The 16,812-nt window shown below is 36.8% G+C and overlaps 1 protein-coding gene across 11 annotated transcripts in view; it reads left to right on the forward strand.

Annotated features, from left to right (window-relative positions):
- Positions 1–16,812, forward strand: part of LOC121390710 (kinesin-like protein unc-104) — a 127,555-nt gene that overhangs the window by 83,609 nt on the left and 27,134 nt on the right. For 6 of the 11 annotated variants that reach the window (XM_041522598.1, XM_041522600.1, XM_041522605.1 and 3 more), the window contains 6 exons: positions 587–634; positions 2,719–2,796; positions 10,941–11,012; positions 12,935–13,086; positions 16,078–16,183; positions 16,310–16,424. In XM_041522598.1, the coding sequence (XP_041378532.1) occupies positions 587–634; positions 2,719–2,796; positions 10,941–11,012; positions 12,935–13,086; positions 16,078–16,183; positions 16,310–16,424 (571 nt within the window). The remainder of the gene's footprint in view (positions 1–586; positions 635–2,718; positions 2,797–10,940; positions 11,013–12,934; positions 13,087–16,077; positions 16,184–16,309; positions 16,425–16,812) is intronic. The other 5 variants (XM_041522603.1, XM_041522604.1, XM_041522609.1 and 2 more) reach the window with 2 other exon arrangements.

Raw genomic sequence — 16,812 nt, forward strand, 5'->3', positions numbered from 1 at the left:
TATCCATCCTTCCATCCATCCATCTATCCATCCTTCCATCCAACTATCCATCCTTCCATCCATTGAATTATCCACCCTTCCATCCAACTATTCATCCTTTTATTCAACTATCCATCCTTGAATCCATCTATCCATCCTTCCATCCAACTATCCATCCTTCCATCCAACTAGCCATCCTTCCATCCAACTGTCCATCCATCCATCCATCCATCCATCCTTCCATCCATCCTTCCATCCAACTATTCATCCTTCCATCCATCTTCAAGTCCATCTTTTCGTCTGTCCATCTCTATCCACCCACTCACCAATCAATTAAAAATTATTTTTATTTAACAGATTTAATTTCAATTTAATTTTATATTGATCAGTATTTATATAAATAACATACAATGTAAATGTGGTGCAAAAAGTTAAAAGTTAAAGTTTGCTTTGTTTAACGACACCACTAGAACACATAGAGTTCATAATATCTGCTACTTCTTAGATGTTGTGTGTATTTTATTGCTTATTATTTCATCTTCTGTTTTTTTCTTTTTCGTCGTTTACTGTAACTCTTTGTTTTGTTTTTGTTTGTTGTGTGGTACAGAGAAAACAGGTCGTTAATTATGGACATATCGAAGGCAGCTGGTATTTGGTGAGATATTTTGTCCACATGTTTGCATGCATTTTTTTTGGCGGTGAAGGAATTTTGCTCGATGTATACAGGTAGTCATTGTAACCATAGATACTTATAATTAGCGTTTATGCTTGCTTGTATTTAATATGTGTTATTCGTTTTTATACACCCGTCTTTGACTGGTCATATTATGGTATGGTGTTGTCTGTCCATAAACCTTTCGTTATGTCAATAAACCTTTCGTTACCGGAGCATATCTTTCTTATGAATTCATATAGGATTATGAAATATTGCATGCAAGTACAATTTGGAATGGCGTTTATTACATACTAGGTCATTATGACCCATTTTTCACACATTACGGGCCATATTTTCCGTATCAATGGATATAGGATCATGAAACCTTGCATGCAAGTACAATTTGGGATGATGCTGTATTGCGTACCATATCTAGGTCACCATGACCTACTTTTCATACAGTACTGCATATTGAAGGAAATCCTTGTCCGGGCCATATCTTTCTTATCATCAAACCTTGCATGTAAGTACAACTTGTGATGGGTGTGTATCACATACCATAACTAGGTCACCATGACCTACTTTTCACACATTACTGCATATCCTTGTCCGGGCCATATCTTTCTTATCAATTCATATAGAATCATCAAACCTGGCATGCAAGGTTACCTTAGGACGGGGGTGTGTTGCATACCTTAACTAGGTCACTATGACCTACATTTAATGCATTACTGCACATTAAAGGAAATCCTTGTGTAGGCCATATATCTTTCTTATCAATTCATATAGGATCACCAAACCTTATATGGAAGTACAACATATGATGGCAGGATGTCGCGTACCATTACTATGTCACTGCGACATACTTTTCACACTTTACTGCATGTTAAAGAAAATCCTTGTCTATGCCATATTTTATCAATTCATATAGAATTATCAAACCTTGTGTGCATATAGGATTATCAAACCTTGTGTGTAAGTACAACTTGGGATGGCAGGGTGTCGCGTACCATAACTAGGTCACTGTGACCTACTTTTCACACATTACTGCACATTAACAGCCATTTTTAAAAAATATACTGATGTGTCTTTTAGCAAACATTTAATTTGTTTTTTGTTTAACATCAGTTACTAATGCAGAATATTAATGTAAACTAATATGCTAAAACTCAGTTTTAACCCCATCAAATCAATAACAAATTAATTTCAAATATGGTTATCAACAAATCAAGGTAGCCATTAACAAAAAATACAGTTGCATCTAATTTTGTATCAACTAGGAGTATTTCAGGGCCAACCACACAACATGAAAACAATTCAATGATGTGAAAGAATTTTTTTTTTTTTAATGTTTTAATGTTATAATATTTGTAGAGAATACTATATGAGTTCCTATGAGATACTGTCTACATTATAGTGTGTTTTCAATTGTGCCAGGGTCCAAAATTATCAGCGGCACCTACGGTAATTGCTCTGTTGTTGAGGTATAAATTGCCGTAAGTCGGGAGCAGCGCTGATGGCATTTTTGTGCTACTGGATAAAAATTTAATTACTGCCGTAGGTAAAGCTGCTCAATGATGGTGTACATTATCTACCATCATTTACTGTTTGTACATTAGCATTAGAAATATGTCTACATACAGCTAAATATCCTTTCAGTCACATTTATTTGCTGCAAAAGTCACTTTTTAAAAAATTGCCATAGACAAGCTCAAAATTATTATTGGTGGGCTATTTTACCAATGGCAAAACTTAAAAAAAATTGCTGTGGGTGACAAATTCTTAACTTCGAGTCCAGTTGTACACAAGCAAGTGATACACACTCAAGTTGATAACACATGAAAACCCCTGCAAACTGCCCACGGCAATTGGCAGTGCCATGGAGTTTTGTTTTGTTTTTCCATGGAACTTTTTTTTTTTGCTGTCGACTATATTAGCATTGTTTTTCCACAACATTTTTGTTTGTTTTCCATGGACATGTTCATAATTGCAGGGGTTGCACAAGATGTAATATAAACAGTATCTCACAGGAACAAGTATGGTATTCTGTTTGTTACAATATGCGCTACGTTGTTTTTATTCAGGGAATTGAACTTCCTTTTGCAAGGCAGAACATGGAATGAAAGCCACTCACCGTACAATGATCCTAAGAGTGCATACATGTATGCCCACACACTTCTTTCTGATTGCAAGTACTGACGCCTCCACAATGTCATAATATATAAGCTGCTTTCAAAATAATATACACCTTACAAGAATTAACATTACAAAGTTTTCAACGAGCTGAACAATGTTTAAAAACTGTAGCCATTTTGTTGATCAACTGACAGTGTTTCTGCCAGAAATAAATTTTTGGGTATGTCACTATGGAATTGAATGCAACCACAGTCAACAGGGGGTATGGGGGGCCTCCCCCAGAAAGAAAATGGGTTACGTTTAGGGTTAGGATTAAGAAAATCATACAGTAATGATAAGAATAATTAATTTTGTCAAAAGGTCAACTTAAAAATATAAAATTTGCAAAAATTATGTCATCTTAATTGAATACAGTGGAATCTCATTGGCTCGAACACTGTCGGTGCATAAAAGTCTGTTTGACCCATCGGCTAGTTCGAACTACATATTCAGCCATTGCCAGGTGCTTCTGTAACACAAGGGGCGGGGCGTAGCTCAGTGGTACAGCACTCACCTGATGTGCAATCATCTAGGATCGATTCCTGTCGGTGGGCCCATTGGGCTATTTCTCATTCCAACCAGTGCTCCACAACTTGTGTAACAAAGGCTGTGGTATGTACTATCCTGTCTGTGGGATGGTGCATATAAAAGATCCCTTGCTGCTAATCGAAAATGAGTAGCCAATAAAGTGACGACAGCGGGTTTCCTCTCTCAATATCTGTGGGGTCCTTAATCATATGTCCGACACCATATAACCATCAATAAAATGTGTTGAGTGCATCGTTAAATAAAAGATTTTCTGTAACACAAAGTGTTCTGATTGACACAAGCATAATGAAATCACTGCTGAATGTGGAGTGAGATGCATGTTTACAACTGTGATAATAAACTGCATGGTTTGCCGAGCTTGACTGTTACAATCAAAATTTCAACCATCTGACAATTACTGCATTACATTTGTTTGTGGTCGAAAGGTAATTACTGATTGATGTTAACTAATAAAATGCGAGAAGGTGACACATGATATTACATTGTTCTGCGATTATTTCGTTCCACTTTAAGATTATAGGCAGTCAAGTGAAATATGATTGATTTTAGTGATTGGATCAACAACTTGATTCGAAAGAAGGTTAACATTCGACCGACCAGCACCAAATAAAAAGGGTTTAATAGAGGGGAATATTGGGATTTTTTGCTTGGTTCGAACATAGCTGTATGGTAACTAACAGTCATTTAAGCCATTGAAAGTCTTACAGTAGAGGAATACAGGCATTCGAGTCATTGAAATTCTTACTGTAGATGACTACAGGCATTCAAGCCATTGAAATTCTTACAGTAGATGAATACAGGCATTTGAGCCATTGAAATTCTTACAGTAGATGAATACAGTCATTCGAGCCATTGAAATTCTTACAGTAGATGAATACAGTCATTCGAGCCATTGAAATTCTTACAGTAGATGAATACAGTCATTCGAGCCATTGAAATTCTTACAGTAGATGAATACAGGCATTCGAGCCATTGACATTCTTACAGTAGACGAATACAGGCATTCGAGCCATTGAAATTATTACAGTAAATGAATACAGTCATTCGAGCCATTGACATTCTTACAATAAATGAATACAGGCATTCGAGCCATTGAAATTCTTACAGTAGATGAATACAGGCATTCGAGCCATTGACATTCTTACAGTAAATGAATACAGTCATTCGAGCCATTGAAATTCTTACAGTAGACGAATACAGTCATTCGAGCCATTGACATTCTTACAGTAGACGAATACAGGCATTTGAGCCATTGAAATTCTTACAGTAGACGAATACAGGCATTTGAGCCATTGAAATTCTTACAGTAGATGAATACAGGCATTCGAGCCATTGAAATTCTTACAGTAGATGAATACAGTCATTCGAGCCATTGACATTCTTACAGTAGACGAATACAGGCATTCGAGCCATTGAAATTATTACAGTAGACGAATACAGGCATTCGAGCCATTGACATTCTTACAGTAGATGAATACAGGCATTCGAGCCATTGAAATTCTTACAGTAGATGAATACAGTCATTCGAGCCATTGAAATTCTTACAGTAGATGAATACAGGCATTCGAGCCATTGAAATTCTTACAGTAGATGAATACAGGCATTCGAGCCATTGAAATTCTTACAGTAGATGAATACAGGCATTCGAGCCATTGAAATTCTTACAGTAGATGAATACAGTCATTCGAGCCATTGAAATTCTTACAGTAGATGAATACAGTCATTCGAGCCATTGAAATTCTTACAGTAGATGAATACAGTCATTCGAGCCATTGAAATTCTTACTGTAGATGAATACAGGCATTCGAGCCATTGAAATTCTTACAGTAGATGAATACAGGCATTTGAGCCATTGAAATTCTTACAGTAGACGAATACAGGCATTTGAGCCATTGAAATTCTTACAGTAGATGAATACAGGCATTCGAGCCATTGAAATTCTTACAGTAGATGAATACAGGCATTCGAGCCATTGAAATTCTTACAGTAGATGAATACAGGCATTCAAGCCATTGAAATTCTTACTGTAGATGACTACAGGCATTCAAGCCATTGAAATTCTTACAGTAGATGAATACAGGCATTCAAGCCATTGAAATTCTTACAGTAGATGAATACAGGCATTTGAGCCATTGAAATTCTTACAGTAGACGAATACAGGCATTTGAGCCATTGAAATTCTTACAGTAGACGAATACAGGCATTTGAGCCATTGAAATTCTTACAGTAGATGAATACAGGCATTCGAGCCATTGAAATTCTTACAGTAGATGAATACAGTCATTCGAAATTCTTACAGTAGACGAATACAGGCATTCGAGCCATTGAAATTCTTACAGTAGATGAATACAGTCATTCGAGCCATTGAAATTCTTACAGTAGATGAATACAGTCATTCGAGCCATTGAAATTCTTACAGTAGATGAATACAGTCATTCGAGCCATTGAAATTCTTACAGTAGATGAATACAGGCATTCGAGCCATTGAAATTCTTACAGTAGATGAATACAGTCATTCGAGCCATTGAAATTCTTACAGTAGACGAATACAGGCATTTGAGCCATTGAAATTCTTACAGTAGACGAATACAGGCATTTGAGTCATTGAAATTCTTACTGTAGATGACTACAGGCATTCAAGCCATTGAAATTCTTACTGTAGATGACTACAGGCATTCAAGCCATTGAAATTCTTACTGTAGATGACTACAGGCATTCAAGCCATTGAAATTCTTACAGTAGATGAATACAGGCATTCGAGCCATTGAAATTCTTACAGTAGACGAATACAGGCATTTGAGCCATTGAAATTCTTACAGTAGACGAATACAGGCATTTGAGTCATTGAAATTCTTACAGTAGATGACTACAGGCATTCAAGCCATTGAAATTCTTACAGTAGATGAATACAGGCATTCGAGCCATTGAAATTCTTACAGTAGACGAATACAGGCATTTGAGCCATTGAAATTCTTACAGTAGATGAATACAGGCATTCGAGCCATTGAAATTCTTACAGTAGATGAATACAGTCATTCGAGCCATTGACGTTCTTACAGTAGACGAATACAGGCATTCGAGCCATTGAAATTATTACAGTAGACGAATACAGGCATTCGAGCCATTGACATTCTTACAGTAGACGAATACAGGCATTCGAGCCATTGACATTCTTACAGTAGATGAATACAGTCATTCGAGCCATTGACATTCTTACAGTAGATGAATACAGTCATTCGAGCCATTGACATTCTTAAAGTAGATGAATACAGGCATTCGAGCCATTGAAATTCTTACAGTAGATGAAGGCATTCGAGCCATTGAAATTCACAGTAGATGAATACAGGCATTCGAGCCATTGAAATTCTGACAGTAGATGAATACAGTCATTCAAGCGATTGACATTCTTACAGTAGATGAATACAGCATTCGAGCCATTGAAATTCTTACAGTAGATGAATACAGTCATTCGAGCCATTGACATTCTTACTGTAGATGAATACAGCATTCGAGCCATTGAAATTCTTACAGTAGATGAATACAGTCATTCGAGCCATTGAAATTCTTACTGTAGATGAATACAGCATTCGAGCCATTGAAATTCTTACAGTAGATGAATACAGTCATTCGAGCCATTGACATTCTTACAGTAGATGAATACAGTCATTCGAGCCATTGAAATTCTTACAGTAGATGACTACAGGCATTCGAGCCATTGAAATTCTTACAGTAGACGAATACAGGCATTCGAGCCATTGAAATTCACAGTAGATGAATACAGTCATTCAAGCGATTGACATTCTTACAGTAGATGAATACAGCATTCAAGCCATTGAAATTCTTACAGTAGATGAATACAGGCATTCGAGCCATTGAAATTCTTACAGTAGATGAATATAAAATAGATGGCTTTTTAAGACAGATAACGGGCTTCAGCGATCCAGATATACATGTAGTGGTTAACTTTAAGCCATTGGCCTTCAGATCAGTAGTCGCTAGGTTCACATCCCAGTACCAGCTCCCAAAGAGAATACATTTTAAAATTAGTGGTTCAATGTGTAGGTGTACGGCCACAACACTGACTTCTCTCTTACTAACTACTAACAATTAACCACTAACCCACTGTCCAGAGTAAACAACCCAGATAGCTGAGTGGTGTGTCCAGGACAGTTTACTTGAACCTTTCTTTGAGAATGGCCAATACAGCACAAAATTGAAGTTTTGAGTAAAATTCAGTATCTATCTGTGATATTTGTGTTTTTGCACAGTTCTTTACACTGTTTTTGTTTAAATCTTGAATTTTTATATTGATGTTGATCATCACTTTATTTTTTTGCATTACAATAGTTTGACACCCAATAGCCGATGTATAAATTCGTGCTGGGGTGTCGTTAAACATTCATTCATTCATTCATTGAACCGTAACTGGATATAGAGCTTATGAAAAATAAGTTGAAATCGAATAACAAATCTCAACAACTACTAATATAAGACCATTAATCCCCAGTCGTGGACAGACAGCCCACATAACTGAGGTGTGTGCCCAGGACATTGTGCTTGAACTTTAAGTTGATATACAGTGAAACCTCTCAAAACTGGGCCCTCTGTATTCCGGAATTACCTCAAAACTGGATGCTTTTTGCTGCCCCTTTTTAAATATATGTACAGAAGAGTACCTCTCTAAACTGGGCCCTCTATATTCTGGAATTACCTCAAAACCGGACGCTTTTTGCTGCCCCTTTTTAAATATATGTACAGAAGAGAACCTCTCAAAACTGGGCCCTCTGTATTCCGGAATTACCTCAAAACCGGACGCTTTTTGCTGCCCCTTTTTAAATATATGTACAGAAGAGAACCTCTCTAAACTGGATACCTCTTAAAACCAGACTTTTTACTTGGACTCAAGGGTGTCCGGTTTAGAAGAGTTTCACAGTATATATATGTAAGCATGAAAACTAAATTAAACAAAGAATCAAATACTGACAGACGACTGTTTAATACAAATCAAATTGTTAGATGACCTCAGGAAATACTTAGTGCATTTTGATAGCATGGCTTATTTTCATGTTTTAAGTTAGAAACTTCTATTATATTATTTAATACAATCTCTACAGTTAATTTAGATCTGGGACATTTTTGACCTGATTGCATGATACAGACCTAGTGACTTCCCTAGAAATTTGGCAAGACGTGGTAGATCAAACACTTTAAGGGCATTTTCACCATTTTCAGGGCACTTGTTTTTCATTAAAAATACACAAAAATTAATTGAAATAAACATTAATGTAATTTATGTGCTTGCTTTAATAAATGAATGGCAAAACATATAAAAGGCATATTTTATTAATTAATAATACCATTTTGGGTGTTTTATAAAGGCAATTTTAGAATTAATTAGTGAACAAGACTTGTTTAATCTCAGGGCAGCATGGTGCTGATTAAGGCAAGATGGTGCTAGACTATTGAGGCACATCCTGCACCATGCTAAAACAAGCTAGGCAAAACACTCAGGGCAGCATGGCACTGATTAAGGCAAGATGGTGGTAGACTATTGAGGCATGGTGCCGCACCATGCTAAAACAAGCTAGGCAAAACACTCAGGGCAGCATGGCACTGATTAAGACAAGATGGTGCTAGACTATTGAGGCATGGTGCCGCACCATGCTAAAACAAGCTAGGCAAAACACTCATGGCAGCATGGCACTGATTAAGGCAAGATGGTGGTAGACTACTGAGGCATGGTGCTGCACCATGCTAAAACAAGCTAGGCAAAACACTCAGGGCAGCATGGCACTGATTAAGGCAAGATGGTGCTAGACTATTGAGGCATGGTGCTGCACCATGCTAAAACAAGCTAGGCAAAACACTCATGGCAGCATGGCACTGATTAAGGCAAGATGGTGGTAGACTACTGAGGCATGGTGCTGCACCATGCTAAAACAAGCTAGGCAAAACACTCATGGCAGCATGGCACTGATTAAGGCAAGATGGTGGTAGACTACTGAGGCATGGTGCTGCACCATGCTAAAACAAGCTAGGGAAAACACTCAGGGCAGCATGGCACTGATTAAGGCAAGATGGTGGTAGACTATTGAGGCATGGTGCTGCACCATGCTAAAACAAGCTAGGGAAAACACTACACATAAAAAGTCACGTAATTGTATAAAATCTTCATTTCAATTTTATCCTGTCTAATATGTACTGAATGCTTTATTTCTGTTAGCTTATAAGTACAGTAAAGTACTCTTATAACGAACTGCAAGGGACCAGGAACATCGGTTCGTTATAGCAGTAGTTCGTTCTAAACATTTACAGAAGTTAGCTGTTTTCATTCAGGAAGTCGGCCATTTTGGATTTTTAAAATTTAAATACCATAAACACAAGAATTAGTGGGGTGGGTTTTTTTAATATTTCATTTATTATCACCAATAGAAGCAAATATGCAAATAAATACAGCGTGTTGAATCAAATGAGTGTTCAGTCAGTCACGTTTTCAGTATAGTCATTTTTGATGCATTGCCGTTAATGCTACTGATTGATAAGAGACAAATAAGATATGAAACAATTATGATCGATTTGCTGTATATGCACTAATTTACACTGAAATTCACTATTTTGACAAAAAATTGGTTGGTTTTAACAGTAAATTCGCTCTACATAGTTTGTTCTATGTAATAAAATTGATTACTAATATATGGGGGGGTGGGGGGGAAATCGGGACTTTACAATCAGTTCATTCTAACTGGTAGTTTGTTATAAGCATGTTCGTTCTAAAAGTACTTTACTGTACAGTTGAATCCAGTTAGCTCGAACCCTGTTGGTGCTCGAGAAAATTTTCGACCCATTGGGTAGTTCGACCTAACCATTTGATCAACAGCATGTAAGTGTAACTCAGGATTTAATTTTTGGTTCTTGTTTTGTGGTGTATTCGACCCTTCCGAGTTTGACCCAACGAGATGCTACTGTATTATAAAATCTCTATTTCAATTTTATCCTGTCAAATATGCATTGAATGTTTTTTATCTTTTTTCTGGTAGCTGATAACTATTATGTATTGATGGGATTTAGTGCGTTTTCATGAAATCACTATATTTGAGTGAAATTGAATATAGCAAATAAAATTATTTCATCGGAGAATTGACTGGAGAAAAGTGGCATATAATAAGCCTTAAAGAAGGATATATTTGATGTGGGTGATGGTGGTTTTGAGCTCTCTTGGTGTGTGTGTGTGTGGAATGGGGTGGGGAATAATGGGGCATGCTCCCTTTTAATATATTGTTTTTTTTTTGTATTTGGAGAACAAAATAGTAAGGTTTTAAATGACAATTTTTGTTATTGCACTTTTTTCTTCCTTTGTTTTTGTTTTGGTTTTTTTGTTTTGTTAAATGTAGAAAAAAAAAGACAATTTTAAGATTTTGAAGATAGAGGCACACCAACCCACCAACCCACCATCAATTCTTGTCGGTCTGTAAACAAAGGACACCATTAGAAGCTAATCTTATTGTTTGTATATTACGCATTATAAAATAAGACTTTAAAGAAATAATATTTTAAATTGTATTGATTTTTTCTTTTGCTACAGCACTAGTCCTGTGTATTCACGCTGTGACCTGCTCGTGTGGTTTGAGATCTGTGAACTGGCACCAAACGGAGAGTGAGTATTCATACAGCTTGGTCAAACATACCTTGAATTTAGTCTTTTACACAGATACTATTTTAATTTTTTAAAACACTTATAATCTGGCTCTTAAATCAGGGAAATGGGGGGGGGGGGGGAATGGAAGGTTTTTAATTTTTTAATAAACCTTCCATTTTTTCCCCCCATTTCCCAATTTAAGAACCAAACTATAGGTGTTTTAAAAAATGATAAACTATATGTTCCAGCTGTTTTTGTCTAGGGCATTAAGTTGGAGTTTTTTTCCTTGATAAAGATTATTATCATATTAGAGTTGTCTCCACTTTATTAATGATTTTTTTTTGCTTAAAAATGTCCCAGCTGATGTTGATTATTTCATCTTTTGCAGTGAACTGGAATTATATTCCAATAAGAAGTGATTATTAAGTAGTTATCTTCTCTTTATTAGTCCCTACTGGTCCAACTGGAAGGGGACTGTAGGTTTCATCTCTGTCCTGTCTGTCTGTCTGTCAATTCATCTGTCCCACATAGTTTTCCTGATGTTTTTTTCACAATTCCTTGAAATATTGAGTTGAAATTTTGTGTATAGTTTTATTAGGTAATGTTACAGATCAAGTTTGACTTTCATGGTCATTTACCCATTTTTTCTCCGAGTTGGACTGGTAGGGACTAATAAAGAGACTACAGGTTTCATCTCTGTCCATCTGTGGGGCAGGACGTAGCCTAGTGGTAAAGCGCTCGCTTGATGTGCAGTCCATTTGGGACTGATCTCCATCGGTCATTTGTCATCCCAGCCTGTGCACCACTAATTGTATATCAAATGTCGTGGTATATGCTATCCTGTCTGTGGGATGGTGCAAATAAAAGATCCCTTGCTGCTAATGGAAAAATGTAGCGGGTTTCCTCTCTGAGACTATATGTAAAAATTACCAAATGTTTGACATCCAATAGCCGATGATTAATAAATCAATGTGCTCTAGTGGTGTCATTAAACAAAACAAACTGTCCATCTGTCTGTCTGTCTGACTGTCTGTCTATCCCACATATAGTTTTCCGGATGTTTTTTCACAGTGCCTTGAGATGCTGAACTGACATTTTGTGTATAGCTTTATCATGTTTGACTTTGATGGCAATTTACCCATTCTTTCACTGTTACGGCCTTTGAACTTAGAAAACCGGCCTCGGTTGCGTCGTGGTTAGGCCATCAGTCTACAGGCTGGTAGGTACTGGGTTCGGATCCCAATCGAGGCATGGGATTTTTAATCCAGATACAGACTCCAAACCCTGAGTGAATGCTCCGCAAGGCTCATTGGGTAGGTGTAAACCACTTGCACCGACCAGTGATCCATAACTGGTTGAACAAAGGCCATGGTTTGTGCTATCCTGCCTGTGGGAAGTGCAAATAAAATATCCCTTGCTGCCTGTCGTAAAAGAGTAGCCTATGTGACGACAGCGGGTTTCCTTTAAAAAACAGTGTCAGAATGACCATATGTTTGACGTCCAATAGCCGATGATAAGATAAAAAAATCAATGTGCTTTAGTGGCGTTGTTAAATAAAACAAATTTTAGGTTTTTTTGAAGTTAGGAGATAGGAAAACAAAATTTCCGGACCTTGTTTTACAATGCCAGGAAGATATTGAGTGTTATGTATTGTTACAGATCATATTTAACTTTTAATGTGATTTACCCATTTTTCACAGTTATAGCCCTTGAATTTAGGTAATATGGAAAATTTGTGGGATGGTGCATATAAAAGATCCCTTGCTGCTAATCGAAAAGAGTAGCCCACAAAGTGTTGACAGCGGGTTTCCTCTCTCAATATATGTGTGGTCCTTAACCATATGTCTGACACAATATAACCGTAAATAAAAAATGTGTTAAGTGCGTCGTTAAATAAAACATTTCTTTCTTTCTTTCATTCATTTTTTTCTTTTCATCAGGTATGTTCCAGCTGTGGTTGATCACATCAGTGACATGCCGACTCACGGCGTGTTTATGCTGCATCAAGGAATTCAGCGCCGAATTCGCATCACCATTGTGCACGAACACCAGCCCGATCTCATCTGGAAGGACGTAAAGGAACTCGTTGTTGGTGAGTTGATTGCTTTGAAAAAAAAAGAAAAAAGCCTATAACAGATTACTGCAATAAAGGGCCATGTCTTTCAGTTGATTGCTTTGAAAGAAAGAGAAAAAAGCCTATAACAGATTACTGCAATAAAGGGCCATGTCTTTCAGTTGATTGCTTTGAAAAAAAAGAGAAAAAGGCCTATAACAGATTACTGCAATAAAGGGCCATGTCTTTCAGTTGATTGCTTTGAAAAAAAAAGAAAAAAGCCTATAACAGATTACTGCAATAAAGGGCCATGTCTTTCAGTTGATTGCTTTGAAAGAAAAAGAAAAAAGCCTATAACAGATTACTGCAATAAAGGGCCATGTCTTTCAGTTGATTGCTTTGAAAGAAAAAGAAAAAAGCCTATAACAGATTACTGCAATAAAGGGCCATGTCTTTCAGTTGATTGCTTTGAAAGAAAGAGAAAAAAGCCTATAACAGATTACTGCAATAAAGGGCCATGTCTTTCAGTTGATTGCTTTGAAAAAAAAAGAAAAAAGCCTATAACAGATTACTGCAATAAAGGGCCATGTCTTTCAGTTGATTGCTTTGAAAGAAAGAGAAAAAAGCCTATAACAGATTACTGCAATAAAGGGCCATGTCTTTCAGTTGATTGCTTTGAAAGAAAGAGAAAAAAGCCTATAACAGATTACTGTAATAAAGGGCCATGTCTTTCAGTTGATTGCTTTGAAACATAAAGAAAAAAGCCTATAACAGATTACTGCAATAAAGGGCCATGTCTTTCAGTTGATTGCTTTGAAAAAAAAAGAAAAAAGCCTATAACAGATTACTGCAATAAAGGGCCATGTCTTTCAGTTGATTGCTTTGAAAGAAAAAGAAAAAAGCCTATAACAGATTACTGCAATAAAGGGCCATGTCTTTCAGTTGATTGCTTTGAAAGAAAGAGAAAAAAGCCTATAACAGATTACTGCAATAAAGGGCCATGTCTTTCAGTTGATTGCTTTGAAAAAAAAAGAAAAAAGCCTATAACAGATTACTGCAATAAAGGGCCATGTCTTTCAGTTGATTGCTTTGAAAGAAAAAGAAAAAAGCCTATAACAGATTACTGCAATAAAGGGCCATGTCTTTCAGTTGATTGCTTTGAAAGAAAGAGAAAAAAGCCTATAACAGATTACTGTAATAAAGGGCCATGTCTTTCAGTTGATTGCTTTGAAAGAAAAAGAAAAAAGCCTATAACAGATTACTGCAATAAAGGGCCATGTCTTTCAGTTGATTGCTTTGAAAGAAAAAGAAAAAAGCCTATAACAGATTACTGCAATAAAGGGCCATGTCTTTCAGTTGATTGCTTTGAAAGAAAGAGAAAAAGGCCTATAACAGATTACTGCAATAAAGGGCCATGTCTTTCAGTTGATTGCTTTGAAAGAAAGAGAAAAAAGCCTATAACAGATTACTGCAATGAAGGGCCATGTCTTTCAGTTGATTGCTTTGAAAGAAAAAGAAAAAAGCCTATAACAGATTACTGTAATAAAGGGCCATGTCTTTCAGTTGATTGCTTTGAAAGAAAGAGAAAAAAGCCTATAACAGATTACTGCAATGAAGGGCCATGTCTTTCAGTTGATTGCTTTGAAAGAAAGAGAAAAAAGCCTATAACAGATTACTGTAATAAAGGGCCATGTCTTTCAGTTGATTGCTTTGAAACATAAAGAAAAAAGCCTATAACAGATTACTGCAATAAAGGGCCATGTCTTTCAGTTGATTGCTTTGAAAAATAAAGAAAAAAGCCTATAACAGATTACTGCAATAAAGGGCCATGTCTTTCAGTTGATTGCTTTGCAATAAAAATTCAATACACTTTACTTGATATGTTTAATGCCTCGCCTAGCTCCATTTCAAGAGAGTGGTCTTCAGGGTCCAGTTTCACAAAACATTGTAAGCCTAGTTGTACACATAAACGTAAATCTACGACTAAACTACAACTCTTTATTACGCACTCACTAACAGTACACTAATATAATTTGAAGTACACATATTTAAATTTGTTTTGCCCTTAAAATGCTTCATCTCCGTAATGGTGTCATTTTCTGCTTGAAATAGATGCTAAACCGGTGTAAACGTTTGACCGGTGTAACCGCTAGTTGCAGACGTAAACTTACAATGCTTTGTGAAATGGGCTCCAGGTCGACTAGATTTTGATCATGGCGAACGCTTTGTTTTAGTTTTTTAGTTTTTTGCCATTTTCACTGAGTAAGCTTTTTATCTTGCCATTACGAAGTAGAAAATTAGGTGAGAAGTAAGTATTACTTGTCTGACAGTGGCGATAGCGTTATCACAAGACAGGAGGAAGATATTCCTTTTATCATCCATTATCATTCTTTTCATTTGCGACAATTGTAAACAATGTCAGTAATGTGGGTTGAATGTCGCTATATTTGGCAGCGGTAGACTCGTTACCTAGCAGAACGACATTGGCATGACATCACTAATGATAGGTTTAGTGCTAAAACATACACAGTGATGTAACAAAAGAAGTGATATCTCCTAGGAGAATATTGCAGGAGATATTGCAAATTATATTGCCAACAAAAGCTTTTAATGGATGATAAATATATTACTCTTCCAGCAACCATGGCAGTGATTTTGTTGAACCGTGACCAAATTGGAAATAGAGTTATAAGTGTTACTTTTCAGATGGTATTAACAGCAGTGAATCCAACAATAACAGTATCAACTTCTGTGGAAAGTTCTAGATAAAGTTTTCACAGTTAGCTCATATTTGTCACAGACTGTAAGCACAGAGATCAGTGTACTTGGGTCATCATTGCACTTGTGAATGTTCATCTTGGTGCATTGTTCACAAATGTAAAAAAATTAATGACAGTTAAAATGTTTTTAATTTTTAGTTTTTCATTAATTGTTAAAGTTTTCATTCATTTTTATATTTTTAATTCATTTTTTAATTTTTTATTAATGCAAATAAAAATTAATTAACAACAAATTATTATTTATTGACAGGTCGAATCCGGAACACACTGGAGTATCATGATTTCGATGGAGAAATGACAGTTCTCTCCCTTGGACTCTTCCCAGCTCATTTCCTCCAGTACCAGAATGATGACAGGTAGATCGTTTTACTTTTAACTCACAAACTGTAACGAACAGTTATTGTTTTTAGAACAAAGTGTATGACTTGTTGAGTGCAGTACATTGTGGGATAACTGAGTGATATTGTGATTTGTTGTTTCAGGGTGTTTTTTCAATTCGAGGCTGCGTGGGACAGCTCTCTCCATGACTCGACTCTCCTGAACCGTGTCACTCAGTGCGGCGAGCGAGTCTACATGACTCTGTCGGCCTATCTCGAGGTAGGTTTACTTTATTTTACTTCTTAGGGGTGGGGGGACGTAGCCCAGTGGTACAGCTCTCTCCATGACTCGACTCTCCTGAACCGCGTCACTCAGTGCGGCGAGCGAGTCTACATGACTCTGTCGGCCTATCTCGAGGTAGGTTTACTTTATTTTACTTCTTAGGGGTGGGGGGACATAGCCCAGTGGTACAGCATTCGCTCGATGCGCGGTCAGTGTGGAATTGATCCCTGTCGGTGGCCCATTCGGCTATTTATCGTTCCAGCCAGTGCACCATGACTGGTATATCAAAGGCTGTGGTATGTACTATCCTGTTTGTGGGATGGTGAATATAAAAGATCCCTTGCTGCTAATCGGAAAGAGTAGTCTATGAAGTGGTGACAGCGGG

This window comes from Gigantopelta aegis, chromosome 15 (assembly GCF_016097555.1).
Source record: "Gigantopelta aegis isolate Gae_Host chromosome 15, Gae_host_genome, whole genome shotgun sequence".
NCBI lineage: Eukaryota > Metazoa > Mollusca > Gastropoda > Neomphalida > Peltospiridae > Gigantopelta > Gigantopelta aegis.